Source organism: Candidozyma haemuli (genome assembly GCF_002926055.2).
Source record: "Candidozyma haemuli strain B11899 chromosome Unknown G_2014730914, whole genome shotgun sequence".
NCBI classification, from domain to species: Eukaryota; Fungi; Ascomycota; class Pichiomycetes; order Serinales; family Metschnikowiaceae; genus Candidozyma; species Candidozyma haemuli.
The window spans coordinates 959,854-978,769 of record NW_020289905.1 but is presented as its reverse complement, the minus strand read 5'-3'; the positions used below and the strand labels follow the sequence as shown (position 1 = coordinate 978,769).

General features: G+C 46.3%; 6 protein-coding genes across 6 annotated transcripts; 2 read left to right on the top strand and 4 right to left on the bottom strand. All coding sequences in view use genetic code 12, as the record gives it.

The window, feature by feature from the left end:
- Positions 1-17: 17 nt before the first annotated feature.
- CXQ85_004512 (uncharacterized protein) lies at positions 18-3,782 on the bottom strand (the record flags this gene model as incomplete). Its single annotated transcript, XM_025488128.1, has 1 exon — positions 18-3,782. The coding sequence occupies one exon, from the start codon at positions 3,780-3,782 to the stop codon at positions 18-20; it is 3,765 nt and encodes a 1,254-aa protein (XP_025341936.1).
- A 2,734-nt stretch (positions 3,783-6,516) lies between these two features.
- On the top strand, positions 6,517-9,540 carry CXQ85_004511 (uncharacterized protein; the record flags this gene model as incomplete). Its single annotated transcript, XM_025488127.1, has 3 exons — positions 6,517-7,424; positions 7,601-8,145; positions 8,738-9,540. The coding sequence occupies 3 exons, from the start codon at positions 6,517-6,519 to the stop codon at positions 9,538-9,540; spliced, it is 2,256 nt and encodes a 751-aa protein (XP_025341935.1).
- A 30-nt stretch (positions 9,541-9,570) lies between these two features.
- Positions 9,571-10,586, bottom strand: CXQ85_004510 (serine/threonine-protein kinase; the record flags this gene model as incomplete). The annotated part of the gene is made up of 2 exons (XM_025488126.1): positions 9,571-9,603; positions 9,651-10,586. 2 exons carry the CDS (start codon positions 10,584-10,586, stop codon positions 9,571-9,573), a joined length of 969 nt encoding a protein of 322 aa, XP_025341934.1.
- Positions 10,587-12,069: 1,483 nt separating this feature from the next.
- CXQ85_004509 (uncharacterized protein) lies at positions 12,070-15,489 on the top strand (the record flags this gene model as incomplete). Its single annotated transcript, XM_025488125.1, has 1 exon — positions 12,070-15,489. The coding sequence occupies one exon, from the start codon at positions 12,070-12,072 to the stop codon at positions 15,487-15,489; it is 3,420 nt and encodes a 1,139-aa protein (XP_025341933.1).
- A 176-nt stretch (positions 15,490-15,665) lies between these two features.
- On the bottom strand, positions 15,666-16,241 carry SPC3 (signal peptidase complex subunit; the record flags this gene model as incomplete). The annotated part of the gene is made up of 1 exon (XM_025488124.1): positions 15,666-16,241. The coding sequence occupies one exon, from the start codon at positions 16,239-16,241 to the stop codon at positions 15,666-15,668; it is 576 nt and encodes a 191-aa protein (XP_025341932.1).
- Positions 16,242-16,363: 122 nt separating this feature from the next.
- On the bottom strand, positions 16,364-18,637 carry CXQ85_004507 (cysteine--tRNA ligase; the record flags this gene model as incomplete). Its single annotated transcript, XM_025488123.1, has 1 exon — positions 16,364-18,637. The coding sequence occupies one exon, from the start codon at positions 18,635-18,637 to the stop codon at positions 16,364-16,366; it is 2,274 nt and encodes a 757-aa protein (XP_025341931.1).
- Positions 18,638-18,916: the final 279 nt, after the last annotated feature.

The window sequence follows — 18,916 nt, the reverse complement described above, 5'->3', positions numbered from 1 at the left end:
ATCTATTCCCTCCTCCCTCAAAGAGCAATGCTCGACGAGCTCAGTCTCTTCAAGTCGTCCACGTCGTAGTCTATAAGGCCCTTGGTGATGCCGTTCCCAAAGAAAGGCTTATATATCGCCTGGAACGCTTTCCCAGTGAGTTTCGTATTGAACGGACGTTCAAGTCGTTCGTATAAATCGTCAATACTGGCCCCCAGCGGGATCTTTCCTTCTTCAACAAGCTTTTCACGGATTTGCACCAACTCTTCACTTCCAACTTCAAGTCTATCAAAAGCAATAACTTCTCCAGCAACGCCAACGCTTACCATATGGAAATGTTCGTTTTCGTCGACCCAGGGGCCTTTTGCCAGTGTTCTGAAGAGTCTGGGAATCAGCTGGGTTTTATAGATGCCTCTTCTTTGGCTTTCGCCAGAACCAGTTAATTCATGGATGGTCGAATGAAGCTTATCGGCAACAAAGATAGATTCGTCGATTTTGACGTGGTTGGCTAGCGACCTGGACAGTTTATCGTTTTTGACGAGCTGGAGTTCTTCGTTTTCGGAAGAATCGCCTGGAACGTACTCAAACTCGAAAACAGAGTCCATTTTCGTACTCACAATGAGTCTGCGTTCGCCAGCGGCGTTTTCTGAAGTCATGGAGGCAATGCCGCTGTTGAGCGTCTTGATGGTGTTGACAGGACGTAGTTTTCGGTCTGAAAGAAGGTAGGATGTGGTGAAAATGCTTTCTCCAGAAGCGAAAAAGATGGTCAGACCGATTTGCTCAATGCAAGTAACAGGCTCGTCTCGAGGAATGGAGTATAATTCGGTGATTTTGATGCCAACCGACGAGGAACTCGTTCCAATGGGGAATTTGCAGTAATCGAGGATTTTCACCGACCCTTTGCTGCCGTTGGAACAACCCACAATGAGTTTTTTCGAGATTCGGTCGTTTCGTTCAACGTGCCAGAGAAAAGCACAAACTGGGACCTCTGTAGCGTCAAAAATAGCCGTATCTCGTTGTTCGCCCAGTTTCGTATCGAGCTCAACGCTGGGAAGCATTCTGACGGTCTTTCGATCGCTAAAACGAAGCCTGCTCTGTGGATCCTTGGATTTACACAAAAGAACGAAAACGTTGATGTTTTCAAGGTAAATGAGCTTCTTGGCAGCTTCGCCAATAGTGATTTGCCTTACTAAAGGCCCTTTATGGCAGAAAAGTGAGGCTGTGGTGACCCCGTCGTCTCTTACCAACGCAAGCTTATGGCGACTGGGCTCTTCCAGGCCCATATGAGCTACCAGGGTAATCGAATGGCTGATTTTCTCGTCAAACGCTGCTTTCGTAGGGAAACTGGACTCTTCAAAGTCAAAGAGCCAGAGGTTTCGAAGCGCCACGAGAACAACGTTCTGGTCAAGCTGAGTAAACGTAATTGGCGTCGTACCAAGGCGAAGATCTTGAATTAGCGTGGTGGTGCCGTTATTGCTGATTTCAAATCGTAAACAGTACCCAGTGAACGTTCCCACCATCAACTCGTTCTTGTTGCTTCTCCAGAGGAAAGCACTGGGAATGAGCAAGTCTCTGGGGAACTTATCTTTGTAAGTAGCTTGTTCGCCGAGGTTGATGGTGATTTGTTTGTCTTGGAGGAACCCTCCGTCGGTAGTGAAAGGCCAGATGACGGTGGTTTCTTCGTAAGTGCCCAAAAAGAGCAAACCTGTCCCGTTTTCGATTTCCACAGCTTGAATTGCACTGATATCGAAGTGTAAAGGCAAAGAGAAGACTGTTTCCATGCATGCCAGCGGTTCAAAGTCGTCGTTGAAGTTTGGAGTGGACACTTCGACGACTTCTAGAGATAAAGCCTTGGCTTGTTCAACAACCATGAATAAAAAGCCAGCAGCAGAAGAAACATGAAGAATGGATTTCCCGTTTAAGGCAGATTTATTGCACTGCTCCAAATCGGTGAATGCCACAAAGGAAGACGTAATTTGAAGCAAAAGCGGCATTCCATCTGAAGTTGTCATCATGTCCACGAACAAAGTGGGTTCTTCTGTAACGATAGCAGGGGACTCAATGGCAGTAAACTGGTCTTCCGGCGTCTCGCTCAGACCAGATCCGTCACTGTACTCTTCATGTTCGAGCTCTAGAAGCCTTGTTTCAAACGGTAAAGATGCAAACACGAGCTGTCTAGAATCAAGTAGTTTAAGGTGAAACAACCGTTCTGTCTTTCTGAGAGCATCGTAAGACTTACAGTCTTTTCGCAAAGGGTAGGCCACACTCAAATTGGCAAGTTTGCTGCGTTTTCCAGCGCCAGAAACAGCCCAGAGCTCCTGGGAAGCATAAGGTACCTGTGTTCGTGTTTTGTAAGCGTCTATAATGCAAATGTCAACCAAAGGAGCCCAGTTTTTGTAGTCTTGAAGCTGCAGAGCCTCTGAGTACGGAATCTTATCGGAATCAGTCTCAGGAAGAAGTTCTGGAATATGCAATTGTCTAGCTCCACCAGCGTCGTTAGAATATTGAAGAATGTGGCCGTTTGAGGTTGTTTTCAACGTAAAGGTGGTGATTGCATCGGCCACACGCAAAATGGGTTTATAAGTAAGACTGGCGTTGTTTTCAGAAACAAGAACTGAGTATATGACGCCAGAATCTGAAGCCAAGTACACTTCGTCTATGGAAGTATCGTCAGGCTGCGTTTCTGGGAATGCAAACGATGTAGGAAACGAGCCAGTGTAGATAAACCTGCTAAAACAGTAGTCAGCCAGAATAATGTTATGCATAGTGACAATAATAAGTTCAGTAGGACAAATGAACAAAAAACTGGAGTTTCTTGCTAAAGGAACCACAAATATCGGGAGACTAAACAAAGGCGTAAGTGGAAGCGTCAGTCTTCTGGAACCTTCGGAAAACGACTCTGAAACGTACCACTGGAACAAATTGAGCTCTAGTCGGTTCAGAGGACTATAAGAAAGCGTAAGAAGCTGTAGAAGGTTCTCTTCTGTGGCCTGGGCAGACGAATTGACAAAACAGACATGCAAAATGGTGCCTTCTAGAGGCACATTGTAATGGGGCAGAAGCTCCACGCCGAGCTCTGTATGGTTGCACATGTAGATTCTGAATACATTCGAAGCCAGGGCCGAAACAACCGCTAGGCCTGAATCCTGGGCACATAAAATAGCACCTGAAGTGTCCATATCAAGAAGAAACTCTGTGTTCATGCTGGTTTCCCACCACTGAACAATGAAGGGTTTAAAGACATAGTGTTTTTCGTCAAAAGCGTTTTTATGGGAAAAGCTCGAGTCCAGGTAGTTCTTGGGCATGTAGTAAAGACGAACTAGGAGTAGGTAGCCCAGTTTTAGGGAAACAAGTAAGGAATCGTCGGAATCTTCAGAACCAGGAATAAGAGCAACGTCTCGTAGAGCAGCTGGAAACGGAAATTCAATGCCATTTACGTTAAGAGATCCCAATTTGACGATAACATCAACCAACGAAAACTTAGTAACCCTGGTTACTTCAGGACTTTCCAGTTTCTCTTCAGTTTTCCATAAAAGTCCATCATCATCATCTTCACTCATATCATCGCCAAAGTACGAATCTGCTTCGGGTGGATGTAGCAGCTGTTCACGCTCGTCGTTGATGCTTCGAGACGGTAGGCCTGTCCATGGTTTGTGAGTATCGACTTTGAAGTTTGGGTAGAACTTGAGGATTATCGGTGAATTTAGAAGCGTTTGTTTGGTAAACACAGTTTCTGACTTTGGCGGCGGGTCTTCCACGAGCCACGCAAGCGGGTCCACCGAAGGTTCTACGTCACAGTCCATGGCAGGGGAATTGAAGGAGTTGGTTCAATGTGGGATGGATATGGATATGGATATAAGTGGATATCCAGTGGATGGAGATATCTTAAAGTATACTGGAATTCCCCTTTTGTTCTGTTTCAGTGGAATGGGTGGGTCAATGTCTTATCGGTATCTATATGGATATGGATATGGATATGGAACTGTCAGTGGATGTAGATATGGACCTTTAGGGTTTCTGGATATGTAGTTGAACAGACAGCAAAGGTGGTGGAATGTGGAGGATGGAGTGTTCAGTAAAAGATGTCCTTCAGTGTCTATGGATATGATATGGATATCTTAGTGGATATGATATGGATATCAATGGATATGTAGGTAACAGTCCACTTAATGAGCTTAAATATGGAGCTTCAGGTCAAGTAGAAGGTGTGTTTCCAGTGTCTTTGTTACTCAAGGGATATAGATATCTTAGTGAATCAATGGCAATGGATATGATATGGATTTGAGGTAACTGGACAGTACTTGAGCAGTATACTTGATAGAATCGAATATGGAAACTAAAATCAAGTATATGAAGTGAGTCCAGTGTTCAATGCTGAACGAATATGGATATCTTAGTAGATATGGATATAGATATGGATATGGATACCTCAGTGGATAACGTTACTTCAACAGTTTTTCAAGAAAGTAGCTATATTCTTCAAAACCTGAGTACCAAATGGGATAGATATTACTCTGGAATGGCCACTTGGTATGAATTATCACTGGATCTGGAATAGATATGGATATGGATATGGATACTGATCTGGGCTGGATTGAAGTCTCACGTATTTCCTCTTCTTCACTCAATTGGAGTACGAAAGTTAATTTTTGGTAAACTTCCTCGTCTTCTTAGGCCCCTGGAAATGCAAAACCAATCAGAATCTCTTCCTCTGGTTGTTTCTTTCTCGTCTGTCTCCAGACGTGGTTTACAGAAACCTTCCTTAAAACTCTGCCAGAAGCGTTTTTGAAAAACCAGTTCCAACAAAATCAGCAAAGGAAAAGCCGTCTTTATATAGTCCAGTTGCTGGCCGGCTTGGAACACGTGGGGTGGGGAAGGTACGTGGGGTTTAAGGGAAACTGGTGAAGTGGTAGGAAAGGTTAAGTATTGGAAAATGCGCGATGGTGGAGGCTGCCCATAGTTAAGAAGGAATGTGGGGGGGAAAAGAGATGAAGCGATGGAAATTGAAAATGGAAGCTACAGGGAAATTCAGGAGCGGAAGAGGATCGTTTGGGTGTTTTTTGGGTCTTTTTTGGGCAGTTTTGGGTGGATTGGCGGTGGGTTAACGTGGATTTTGCAACCATTTATATGGAGTTGGGGGAGGGCAGTGAATTGGGGGAATGAAGGGTGAAAGGGAAGGGGAGGTAGTTTATCTGGGGTTAAAGAGGGTGGAGGGTTGGACTGGAGGGGTTGAAGGGTTGAAAAAAATGGTGGGTTTGGTGGACTTGGTGGGTTCTGGTGGTTTATATATGGTAAGTTGGAGGAAGGTATGGAAAGGTGGAGTGGAATGATCAAGGGGGACTGTGAAGGGGTGGATATGCCAAAATAGAGTGTTTTTGGTGGTGAGAGAATGGTTTGGAATGAAGAGTACTGGTTCAGGATGGACTTACTGGAAGGGTGTTGCTATATAGTGAAGGAGGACAAGTACTGGAGTGTTTTGGACAAGAAATGGTCTTAGGAAGAAGAGGTTCAGTGAAATGGCAAGAGGAAGGCGTTAGAAAGGGTATTTGAAGACTTGGGAGGTTCCAGAGTCAGTGGACGTATCAATTGACTGGGGTGTTCCCATATTACTGTCTTATATGGACCATGTCAGACAAGTCCACAGAGAGTGATGGAAATGAAGAAAAAATTAACTCTATAGATACTTTGGCTGTTAATTAAGGTAATTGAAGGCATTAATTGAGATTCTACTTTGCATTTCGTGTTTTACGTGGACTTACTCACTTTCTTCACCAGAGACAGAAAGAGGACACCAATTGAGCTAGCAGCTGCCTCTAAACAAAAAAGAATGACATTTCAAGCTTTAAAGAGTAAATAGAAAAGGTTAGAACCAGCCTTCATTGCCCCATCAGGAACTTCCCTGGAAATGGCTGGTGGTATGAGATAACCAGTACACTGAAGAGAAACCCCCAGTCAAAAAGCCATCACCACTCCAAATTACATAAAACAAGCCTCCATTCAATAAAAGAAGGTTCAAAAAACCAGAGAAAATACAATATATCAACATATAATGCATGTGCTGGCAGATCAACCAGCTAAGGCTCTTCTCACTTACTCAACCAAAGGACACACCCATTCCATCCTTACTTACTCAGCCAGTCCCCAAACTCCCTCCATTCCCTTCTCCCCCTCTCAATTAACCCAAATCAATTCTCCTTGATCCACCTCCATCTCCTCTTCCACCACTTCCTTCTCCTCCACCTCGCGGTACAAATGGCTGCAAAATCCACCCAATCCATACCACTACTTCTTCCCCAGAAACATGCCAAAACTCACCAAACCATGGCAAATGTGTCTCTTTGCAGCGTTCCTCGCCGCCCTCTTTGGTTTCGAACTGCAAACCTTCCTTGCCTCCTTTAACGCTCTTCCTGAAGCTCTTCCATGGCAATATGTGTTTCTCTGGACCTGTGTTCCACTTGGCGCCACCAGTATGACCCACCAACCTTCAATTCTATTTTTTTTATACTAACCAAAGCGGCTTCTTTACTTCTTCCAAAAATGGCCGAACTAGTAGGCTCAGTCATTCTTATCCAGCTTGCTTCGTTGGTTTGGGCTGGAGGTGCTATACTCCAGATATTCACCCATAACATCTACTTTCTTATGGCCACAAGAGGAGTTGTTGGGGTCGCAGGAGGTGCTTTGACTGCCGCCGGCTTAGTATACACCGTTCAGATGGCAGAGTACCGAGGTTTCGTGTTGCTGGCGGCGTATACTGGTTCTGTGGCTGGATGCGTCTTGGGGCCTGTAGTATATGGGCTTTTGGGAAGGATTTGTACTGAGGAGTGGCTAGGACGGCTGGTGCTTATTATTCAGGCATCCTGGGCTGTTTTGGTGCTGGTTGGGGCATTTTTCGTTCCGGAATACCCTCCTTGGCTTCAGTATAGAGGGTTTCTCGAAAAGGCCAATGAAACTCGGTACGTTTTGGAACCACGAGTGTTTCTTCAAGACGGCAGGCTGTGTACGTATAAAGAGTTGTTTAAAGACCACGGAAAACTGCTTTGCAGGTCGTTGGCTGTCCAGTTGGTGCTTTACATTACGGGTATTTATGGATTGCACTTTTGTCTTCCTATGCTTCTTCCTGAATGGCAAGTAGCTCCAGAAACGTCAGAAACGTACGTTTTGGCTGGCAATTTGGCTATGTTAATTGGAGCCATTGTTTATTCACCGGTTGTTCAGTTCATTCGCCGGAAAGATTGCTTGGTCTATGGATTGGTCAATTTGGGTGGCTGTTTCATTGCCATGTTCACGCTTTTCATGCTTTTCGGAGAGGAAAACATCAAGGGAGAGCTCCTTAACGTTGCTTTGCCTTCCAAAGTTGGTTCTTGGATTATAGGAGTGTGTTACTTTGCGTTTCTTATTGATTCCGTGCTTCTTTCGTCGGTAACGTTTCTTTATACTATTGAAACGTTACCAGACGAAGCCCAAATCAAGGGGATTTACTTGGTTTCGTCTTTTTCGTGGTTGCTTTATGGAATTACCAAAATAAGCGTGCCGTTGGTACTCAGACTTCTTCAAGAATGGGCTTTTTTGGTTTTGGCCATAACTTGTTTCTTGGGCACGGTGGTTTTTTTGTTTCTTCCAGATACAAAGGAACAAAAAAAGCTCCAGAATCAGAGGAAGATGAAGCCCTTAAACTGGAAACTGCCCTTCAGAAGCTTCCTTCTTCAGTCAGTTCTCCAGAGTCAGATTTACCTCCATTGTTCTGCCAAAAACGAGGTTTCCAATTCCCAAAACTGCTGACCGAACTGCTCCCAAGGGCCCATTTATCTTTCAAAAAGAGACGTGTTTCGCCTGACGTTGGACCTGCCACTGAGTTGCCGTTGGTGACTGCTGGAACGAGTTTTGGGTCAGAACAGGCCGAGGAGTCACCCGTTTCCGATGAAAGTTTGGCTACGGTGATTCTCAAGACGGCTAAAACGACTCAAAGCGTTAAACTGCAGTTGGGATCACATTTGGATGGGTTATGGACGGAAACCGAGTCTGGGTTTGACCAACGGCTGCAAAATACTGCACATAAGCACTCATCGCCAAAGTTCCACCAACGTCGTTCGTTTGAGCAGGAAACGGGAAATGAAGGTATTAGGGGTCTTTTTGGAAGTGAAGAGAGGCCTGTGGGGCTTTTTGGGAGTAAGAAAACGTCGGGGAGGCGTGGATTCTTGGATGCCAATTCTGGGTCTACTGAGTAGGCAGAAGGGGGCAGGAAAGGAGTGTTTTTAGTTGTTTTAAGATTGGTTTTTGTTTGATAAGGGAGGGAGAAGCTGGTAGTAGGAAGGATAGAAGGAAAGGGTGGTGGTAGGGGGAGTTTGAAGGTGGTTTTTGGAAAATGGTCTTGCACGTGATCAAGGTCACGTGCCAAATTTCACCACCCCACAATACACCATCCGAACCTCCAAACCAAAATATAAAGCATAGAGTAGCTTTCTAGAGCCCATAAGAATTGTATCAACCACTCAATTCCTCTTAGACACCCCTCTGGCCCCCAATAACTGGCCATATACTCTTCCCTTACCTGCACACCCTATCAACCCACCGCCTACATACACTCCTCACCAACCCACCTCTAACAACTCCATACTTTTCCCCAACCTCCTCCCCCAAAATGCCCCCAAGTACTCCCTGGTCCCCCAGGACGACATCCCCGACCTCATCGAGCAAGACAGTACGTATCTCCCGAAAATTCCGGTTCCAACGCCGTTTTCAGCGCTTTTCTAACCCCCAGACTTCGCTCCCTCGTATACTGAAGCCCAACAGGCTCCAATTCAGCCCCAGGTGGTCAAACCACAGGTGCCAGAAGCTGCTTCGAGCATGTTTCAGGTCGGGTTTTACAGCAGGTACTTTGATATCAACACAGAGGAGTTTTTCGGCAAGATCAAGCTTGCACTAGATCCGTTTCAGAAAACATCAGTTTTGGCGAGCCAGAATGATGAAAATGGCAATCAGGAGACAACCGAGTTGTACGGTGCTATCTGGGTGACGGCAACACTCATTTTCCTTGTTTTTGTTTCGTCCACGGGCGCCAATCTTGTATCTCATTGGTTGTATTTGGGAGATGAGAATGGAGGCAAGTATGAGTATGAGTTTGACCGGTTGACCGTGTCGATGTCGCTTTTTTATGGCTACATTGCGCTTGTGCCGCTTGCATTATATGGGTTTACGTCGTGGTGGTTGAAATTCGCCGATAGACTCTCGTTGACGAGACTAGTGTCGATTTACGGGTACGCCAACGTGCTCTGGGTGCCGCTTACGGTGATTAATTTTGTGCTTGTGGTGTTTGTGAGCAGTAAGAAGCATAAGGTGCTTTTGAACGTTTTTGAGTGGGTTTCGGTGTTGCTTAGTGGTGCAGTTACTGGGCTTAGTATTATCTTAAAGGTGAAACCGGTGATTCTCAAAAACTCTTTGGACCTTGCCGAGGGTAATGTCGAACAAGGAACGAAGAACCACCGGGTGGTGATCTTTGCGCTTTGTTTGGTGCATTTGGGATTCACCATTTTGGTGAAAATCTCGTTTTTCGGTATTAACTGATGAAGAATGTGCCTATATTAGTTGATATACCTACGGCGAAGCACGCGTCTGGGCCGTTTCCGTCTTCCGGCAATGCAAATATGGTACTGGATCCATGGGATTTCGTCCACTTCGTGCAAATCTATCCTTTGCGTTGGATCCACATTGAGAAACCGCCTTATGAGATCGCCAGCGATCCCTTCCAAGTACATGGAGCTCGGGTACGCTCCAGCAACGATCTTCTCGCTATAGGTTGACCCGTCGTGAGCAAGAAACGGCCTTTTGCCCGTGAGCAATCGGTAACAAACCACTCCAAGCGACCAAATATCCGTACTTATCGTATAAGGAAGCGATTTGACCATTTCTGGCGACATCCAGCCGCGTGTGCCGCCATAGCCAGTGTTTAAACCCAGCGGATCTCGTTCTACGGCAATGCCAAAGTCTCCAATCTTGACAATACCGTTACTCAGCAAGAAGATGTTTCCTTCCTTGATATCTCTATGGATCACGCCCAAACGATGAATATGGTCTAGGCCCAGCGCTATCTGGCTGATATAACTTGCCGCCTCGGCCTGTTTAACGCGTTGTTGTGGAGCCAGCTTGATTCGCTCAGTTAAGGTTCCTCCACTATAGTATTGAAGAACCATGTTTAAATGCATTTCCGTGCAATAAACGCCCAAAAGAAGCGCCACGTTCTTATGGGACATACGGAACTGAAGATCAGGCTCTTTAAACTGTTTCAGAAGCTTTTTGGGTTGCAATTTGACGATTTTCACCGCACACACTCGTCCAGTGATGACGTTTTGAGCTTTATGGACATGGCCATAGCCGCCCAGGCCGATCCGTTGAAGGATATCGTAGTCGTCCGGGTCTTCGGTGTTGATGAACCTGAAATTGAACGGTTCTGGGCTTGGTGGACGGCTCCTGATGAATGACGGTGGTGGAGGTACTGGAGACATGACAGAGGTCTGGGAACAATCGATTCTGTGGTCGTTCAACTCCAAACGCAGACTCTGGAGGTTCCCCGAAGACGGGAAAAGCGGCGATACGACTCGCCGGCTGTCCATGGTTGGAGGTTGTTGTTTGAAGAAGAGTAGTTGGTGCTGGCCACAAACACAGTCGCGGGAGGAGGAAGAAGGATGGATGTTGGAAGATAGGAAGAGAGGTTGAAGAGGTGGGCGCGAGGCGCCGAGAACGTGCAATTGAAGGTGGAGGGTTGGTTTGTCGTCGTTGGTGATTGAGTTATTGTTGTTTGCAGCCATTTTGCAGCCATTTTGGGTTGTCAGTGAAGTTGACGAAAAATGGTGGTTTGAGGGTTTTAAAGGTACCTGGAGGGTCCCAATGCCTCGAAGAACACGTTCCCACCATTTATATTCCCCCAAAACGTTATTGTTGCCGAATCAAATGCCTTCCTTGCTTCCCCCACTGGAAGCCCTAAGGGCGTGCGCGAACCAGACCATCGCGAGAATATATAAAGCAGAGAAATTCCCTACTGCTTTTTTCACCCCAAGGAAAACACCTCCTTCTTTGCTTTGCACATATCGCTGGATCTGTGAAAAGTGACGAATTTGAAACAGTATGTTCATTTTTTTCAGGGGCCTGCGAAGATTATTTGCATTTTACCAATTGTTCCAACTGAATGTTCCGGGTTGACAACCGCATTATCGTTAAGTTTCAGCCTTGTATGAGCTCCCCAAACAAATAAAGAAACGACGTTCGTTTACTAACTCCAAGTGTATGTTGATACTTGCTGATTTTTCATGACGAAACTTGTGACCGGGCGGACATAAACCGCTCCACTGGCCCCTTTCTTGTACAATTGGAGAGGAGTCACGTTTCTGTGTACAAATTTTTTTGAAGCGTTGGTCAGTGGAAGTTGATGATAGGTCTTTTTTTCTGACTTGATTGTTTTGATTTGCAAAAGGTTATACTAACCTGTAGAAGGAACTCGAAATCTCTGACTTTTTGTCACTTTTTCACACATCCACCGATGTGTACGCTGTGGGAACAGAGCTAGCCTGGATGATGATGTCTAATATTCACACTGTACTAGGGGTTTCTGCCTCGCTGACTACAAAAACACAAAACTGATTTAATGACTCTGACATTGGCTAACTGCGACGCCTGGCGAAGCCGGGCGGAGCCTGGGAAGTTTTCTGCTGTTCCTACGAATTGAACTCTATGATTGAACTCTGATTGATAAAGGTTGGTGACGGTGACGGTGACGTTGACGTTGACGTTGGTTGAATTGTACGTTTGTAGCCAGGGCTACAAACCACCAACCGGTACCACCAACGCCACCCCTTCCCACTATCCCACGTCCCCTCCCACCACAACACTACCATCCCACGTCCCTACCTCACCCTCCTCCCTTCTGTTGTCGTTAAACCACTAGGTCAACCCACTTTTTCCAACTTTCCTGCATATACCACCCACACCTCTGCTTAACCTTCCATTTAACATTTTCACCTTTCCATACAACCAACTACTCCCTGGATCCACCCCTTCCTCCCCCCAATTTCACCCCACGTGGTATTCTCCACCTCCAGCATGCTGCTCATATTCCGGCGAACGCCGCCCCTCTCGCCGCTAGGGCTCGCCCTCAGGCGATACTCGAAACTACCGAGTCTACGAAAACAACATCTCCTATTTGCCACCACAACAAGCCTGAAAAACGGCTCCTTCAAACGTTTTGCATCCCACAGTACCAGGGAGAAGGTTTCTCCGAAATTGACACAGCCTGAACGGGTCATTCTGGACATTGAGCTCCAGGAGAGATATATCAGTTATCTACGAGAAGCAGGGAAGCTATCTGAGGAAGATTTGACGGCTATTAGTGGGTTTTTCAACCAGGCGATCGAATTGGCGTCGGGCGAGCTTTCCAAGGAAGCGTACGGGTTTGTGGTGAAGTTCTGGCTTACAGTGTTTCGAGAACACCGAGGAGGCCCTGCTTTGCAGAGGATCTTGCTTAGGTCTAAAGATAAGGTTGTGAATCTTTGTGTGAACAATTTGGATTACGTGAAATACGTCGAGTGCATGGGCCATGTGCCTGGGAAGGAGTGGGCAGATACGGTAGCGCAGACGCTTCGGTTCCAGGTTCTGGGAAAGGGAGAGCTTCAGTTTGACAGTTCGAGCATCCGGGCGTTTCTCAGGGGTGACCACGATTTGGAAGCGAAACGGAGGATGTTGGCGACGTTTCTTCGGAAAGCGCTTCTTTATTCGCTGAAATATGATATGCCCAAAGTGGTTTCTGCGTTTTTTGGGTTTGCCAACGACGTGGGCGACGGGAACTTGCTTTTGATTAAACCAGAACATGCTGTTTACCGCCAGGCACTTGCGCTTTTGAGTTTTCCTGGCGAAAAGACGTCGGTTGCTGCACATATCCAACTGCTAGGACGTCTTCTTCTGGGGACAGAAAACGGCGATAAAGCTGTGTTTTCCAATCTTCTAACGTCACTAATGACGGCAATCGCTCAGAAACGACCCCAGGTGGCGCTCGAGTACTGGAAATACAAGGCAGAATCGTTGGTGGTGCCCAAACCCAAGGTAAACGAGTTTCTCACACTGCACGATCTTCTGACGGCCATGTGGGCGCTACTCCGTAAAAACGACTACCAGGAGTGTCTTGAGCTTTATCCAAAGTACCCACACCTTCACAGCGACCAGCAGATCGATATATTTTTGAAAATCAGTGAAAAGACAAAAGACTGGCAACATCTCCAAAAACAGTTTGAAGATATGTACGGTCGTGGCGAACTTCCTTATGTTCAGCACTATTCCATTGTTATGAACGCTTTGGCGTCGATTAAAGTGGTTAAAGAAGTGGACGAGCTTTATGAGCAGCTTCTCAGAAGAAAATTGAAGCCTACTTGTGAAATCCACGCTGCCATCATCAAAAGCAGATTAGCCATCAACGATTACGCTGGCGCCGAAGAAAAATTTGAAGAGTTCCTCCAAAACTACGAAAACGGCGCCGTCGTTCAAGGAAGCGTTGCTCGTGTACATGCTCTTATATTTGAACTCCATTTCCATGCCAGTACGCTTCCCCGGCTCATGAAAGCTCTACAGGAAGTCATAGACAGACAGAAAACATGCACGGTGCCGTTGATCGACACGAAGTTTCTCTGTGACGTGATAAAAACCGTGGGAGCCAATTATGGAGTTCGTGAGCTCGAACAGTTATGGGAGATTGCTGAGCGGTTTTCCATGAAGACTGAAGAAGTGTATGAAAAGACAATTAATGCACTTTCGAGGTTTGGCGAGTACGAAAAAGCCGATAAACTCACGTTTGAAGCACATTTGGAGTCGGCAGTTCCGTTCACCAGCTCAGTTATTGCCAAAGCGCAGCTTAAAAACTTACGAAGCTGGTATAATGCAACCACCGATGGTGAAATCAGGCCTTACATTGCAGCCAAAGCCATGACGATCATAAAAGGCGTTGATCTGGGGAAATTTTCACTAAACGGCCGTTCCAAGTTGCTTTTGGAAGCCATCAAGTTCGAATTGGCCATAAACAGAAGAGGAACCGCTAGAGCGTACCTCGACCAAGCCATAACCTTAGAAGGCGTCTCTGAAGAGCACTATATTCCGTTTTTGAAGTACCATTGCAATGCCAGATCATACAAAGGCGCCAGTGCTGTTTTGGAGCTATACAGAGAAATGGCTGGCAACAGGATCGTCTTGACATCAAAAACGTATGTGTATTTGATCAAAGCGTTGGTGGAGATCGACAGAAGCAACTCAGCCAACTACGTCAATTCATATAAGTTGTTGGAATCGGTTTTCGAGCTCTATGGGTTATCTTTGTTTGAACACATCAAACCCTTGAGAGCTTCTGCTGGAGACATGTACTACCATGCTGAAAACCTTCTTAGAGTGGTGACAACGTACGTTAGAGCGACCACGAATAAGAACGACGATGCCAAAATGGACCTTGTGGTGCATTTCCTTAACCAGATGAAAGATCGTCTTGGGAACTGTATTCCTCTTCGGTTCAGGCTTGCTATTTTCAAAGAAATGGGCATTCTTTATAGGTTGATTGGCGATAACGAAACCGCCAGACGGTTAGCATTAAAAGCTCTTGACGAACTTAACGATGTTGCTGCCCATTACAGAAAAGGCCAGGAAGAGTCTTTCTTGGAACCAGTGCTTCCCAAGCTTCTCCAGCTCGATTACAGACAAGTGTATGAAGTGTTGCTTCCAGTTTACCGAGAGCTCCAGGCTCCGTCGGAAGAATATCAGAGATTGGCCCAAACTGCACTCACATATAATGTTCACCTTGCTGGACCCATTTTCCGGCCAATTATCGAACATATCATGAAAGAAGAGCCCACTGAATCCAAAGTACGAACCATTCTCGATATTTGTGAACGGTTCCTTGTCGCTGGAAGCTGGGTGGAAGTCAACATCGAGAAGAAACAACAGTTTATTTATAAATTGTACATTCTTTTTCTCACCAGGAGCATGCCCACGCAACGAATCATGGACAATTACGTTCTTTTCAACAAGTACTATAATGTCAGAAGCATTGACGAGCTTAAAGAAGAGTTCAAGCACGTGGGAAACCTTGCTGAGGCTTTACAGTGTGCTCTAGACGAATACGGCGTTATGACGTCGTTCACATGGAAAGTACACGCTTTGGTGAAAGATCCACATAAATTCTTCTTGCCTGGACGAAGCATTCCGTCGAAAAACGTCATGGACCACCGGATGTCTGCCAAAATTTATGCTTATATTGGAAAGTACAGTCTGGACGACCGAACCAAGGCATTCAAGCTTTATGACGATTTCCCAGATACCGTGGAGTACCTTCTTTATTATGGCCAGGCCAGAACAAGGCTTCAGGGCCTCAGACGAGAAATAGACGAGATTCGGCCGCCGCCAGCGTTTTCCACCAACGAAGGGCGAAAAAACAGGAGATTCAGAACCCTAGGAGCTTTAAGACAGTCGATGAAGCTCTTATCGCATTGATAGAGGAGGCGTTGCAGCCTCCATTGCATTTTGTGGACGAAATCTTTCCAATCCACGTATCACGACAAAATGATGACTTTTTCTTTTTCTTTTTTTTTTTTACTGCAACGGACGCATCCTTAATTATGTATATAGATGTAAATGCTATTGTCGTTCAGAATCCACATTGTATCCACCTAGGCAGCAGCCTTCTTCGGCTTCTTCACATCGGGAAACACAAACGTCAGCTCGGTCGTCGTGCTGCCGTAAAGCAACGGCCCCACCCACGGCTGGATATTCCACTCCAACCGAAGCGTGGCGTTTCTTCCTCTAAACGAACGTTCCACGTCCCACACTGAATACTTGGCTCTCTGGTTCTTCAAGTGCACCTCGGCCTCCTCACGACTCGTGATGATCTTATCCCAATAAGTCACCTTATTCGAAGCAGACGCCGTCTTTCCTTCATACTCGGCGGTCAAATACACAAACACTTGTTTCGTGTTCCAGTTGAAAAGTGGCGTCAAGTCTGCATCCAAATCGAACTGGATTTTTGAGTTCTCTTTAGGTTTGCCACCGACGGCGCCATAAGCGAATGAATTTTTCAACAGCGCTGTGGCCTTGACGTTGGCAATCAGGGTCGTGTTGATGCTCCAGGCTTGGTCTTTGAAGAAAAGCTGGAGAAGCGAAAGAACAACCACAAGAGCGGCGGCAATTGACGAAGCCGTGAGCGTTTGATTGGCCACAGCCTGGCCACGTGACACCAAACTGAACATTGAGGAAGAAGGAGAAAAGAAGTGGTTGGAGTTGTTGAGGTGGAGCTTTTTGAGATAAAGTGGTGATGTCTTGTGTGCAGGACACATTCCAGAAACTCCTCCCCCAATTTGCAACCATTTCTCTATTTCCTCAAATACTCCTGGTGGAGCTTCTCCTGCTGTTGCTGCTGCTTGGCCAACTTCTTGCGCATGCTCTTGGTCACTTCTTCACCGGCAGCCGTCTTTGTAGGAAGCCCCAAGTCGTCCCATTCAGAATACAAAGATTTATCCTGGAAAAGGTCCTTAGGAGCGATTTTGGCCTTTTCAAGTCTTTCCTGTTCCTTCTTGGCGTTGGCAGCTGCTTGCTCCTGCTTCTTGCGTTCTTTCTGAAGCGCCTGCTCCTTCTTGAGGTCCTGCTGCTTGACAAACTCCTCTCTTTCCTGTTCGTTAAGGAACTTCACCAAAGCACCTCCATTTGGTCTATCGTCAAGAGAAATGCCCAAGCTGATTAAGTCGCTTCTCAAGGCATCAGAAGCACTCAAAAGAGCGCCAGACTCAGCCTTCGATTTCGCCAACTCTCTAACTGTATCTCTGAACAGAGACAAGGCCTTGACGAACGGCATGGCGATTTCTTCAGTGGATCCGCCAACGCCAGCTTCTCCTTCAGCAGAATCAAGCCATCCGAGCTTATCTGGTCTTGCAGGGAACCCAAGAATATCAAGAACCTTCACTATCCACTTGGTGATTGCAAGAACTGGTTCTATGCGTAACTCGTTCTCGCCAGTAACTGTAGATTGGATATAAGTGTTGGTTTTCGATACCAATTCCAGAATCACACGCAAAACCACTGGCGTGGAGAGGTTATCACAGAAAGCAGCGTGAGCCTCGTTTTGAGCCAGGGCCAAATCTGCCAAAAGCTTGGTTTCAACGTCAGTTAAACGTTTGGAAACATACTGAGCTGAAGAAACAGCATGCTTATAGTCAGTGTTCAAAGCACGCACGGTAGTAAAAAACTTCAGCAACGTCAGCTCGTACGCCTTGACTTCGTTAATCAACGAATCCTTAAAATCAATCGGTTTGTCCCAGTTTCCAAACGCAAAAACAAGTCTAAGCTGTCTAGAAGTGTATGTCTGTAACGCCTCTTCAATGGTAATAAAGTTCTTTAACGATTTGGACATTTTCTGGCCCTGGATGTGCAAGTGGCCGTTATGCATGAAGTAGTTGATCCACTGCTTATTGTTAAAGCAAGCTTCTGATTGGGCCAACTCGTTATCGTGGTGGGGGAAACACAAATCGACACCTCCAGAGTGGATATCGATAACTTCACCCAAAATGTCTGACGCCATCACAGAACACTCAATGTGCCAGCCTGGTCTTCCTGGGCCCCATTTCGAGTCCCACGCAGGCTCGCCAGGCTTGGACGCTTTCCAAAGAGCGAAATCAGCCGGCAGTTTCTTGGATGTGCCTTCTAGAGACAACAGACCTTCTCCATCGTTGATAAGGTCCAAGGAACCTTTATTCCAGGGCTGCAATTTGGCGTACTCGTGGTTTGGGTCGTTTTCGAACCGGACAGTATCGAAATATACAGATCCATCTTTTGTAGCATACGCAAACCCATTGGAAATGATTTTTTCCACAAATGCAATGATATCTGGAACATACTCTGAAACACGGGTCGTCACCGTGGGCTGGAGCACATTGAGCTTATCCATATCCTGGTTAAACTTGTTTTCCCAAAACGCAGGCAATTTTTTAAAGATTTCAGGGTCAGTTACAGTAGAACCATGCTTTTTATCCAAACTAGGCACCGAAACGTCTTTAACCGCCGCCAAAAACGCCGCCACGTCCGTTTCCGGCTTGAAAACAGCCACGTGGGCATCTCTAGCTGCCTTAGCATACATTGGCAATTTCGGTTCGTCCACCGCAAGCGCCTGGAGGTCCAAAGAGTCTATCCATGCCACCAATCCAGTCAACTCTCCTTCATACCTCGGCAAGTTCTTCGCCACGTACTCCTTCAAGTACCCTTTAGATTCTTCTAGAAGCTCCGGCTCCACGCTTCCATACTTCTTCTCCATCTCTTCCTCAAACAAGTACTCGTGACGAGCAGCCACAATGATCTTATCATCGATATCAGTCACATTCTGAACAAACTCCACATTGTAGCCAAAGTAATCCTGCAAAATTCGACGGCAAATGTCGCTACACACGTAGTTACGTGCATGGCCCATGTGGGCATGGTTGTAGACGGTGGGACCGCAGCAGTACCAGGTGATTTGGTTGTGGTTCAAGGGCACAAAGTGTTCCTTGTTCCTGGTGAGCGAGTTGTAAAGCTTGAGGGCTGGTTTTTCGCCTGGAGGTGGGGACGGCTTGTACCAGGGGGGCTGGGTGATTTTTCTGGCTGCTGAAGCGGTACTCATGGCTAGACGGGAGAGTAGACTTTTGGGCATGGGTTTGGAAAAAGTTGAAGGCGGTTGGTGATATGGTTGGGGTCACGTGATCTACAGCTCAAAACCTTTCTACGGAGGCGAAGGCCGACGTTGAGTGAAAGAAGAGGGTTTCCGGGGGTAGAGACCAGAAGGTTTAGTACTATGGGTGCTTTGGGTTGGGCTTTTTATGTCTGGTGGTGGAGATACTTTGGAGATCTGTGGTTTGGAGCCCTGGAAAAACTAAAAATCGTGAAAAATCACGGAAGGAGA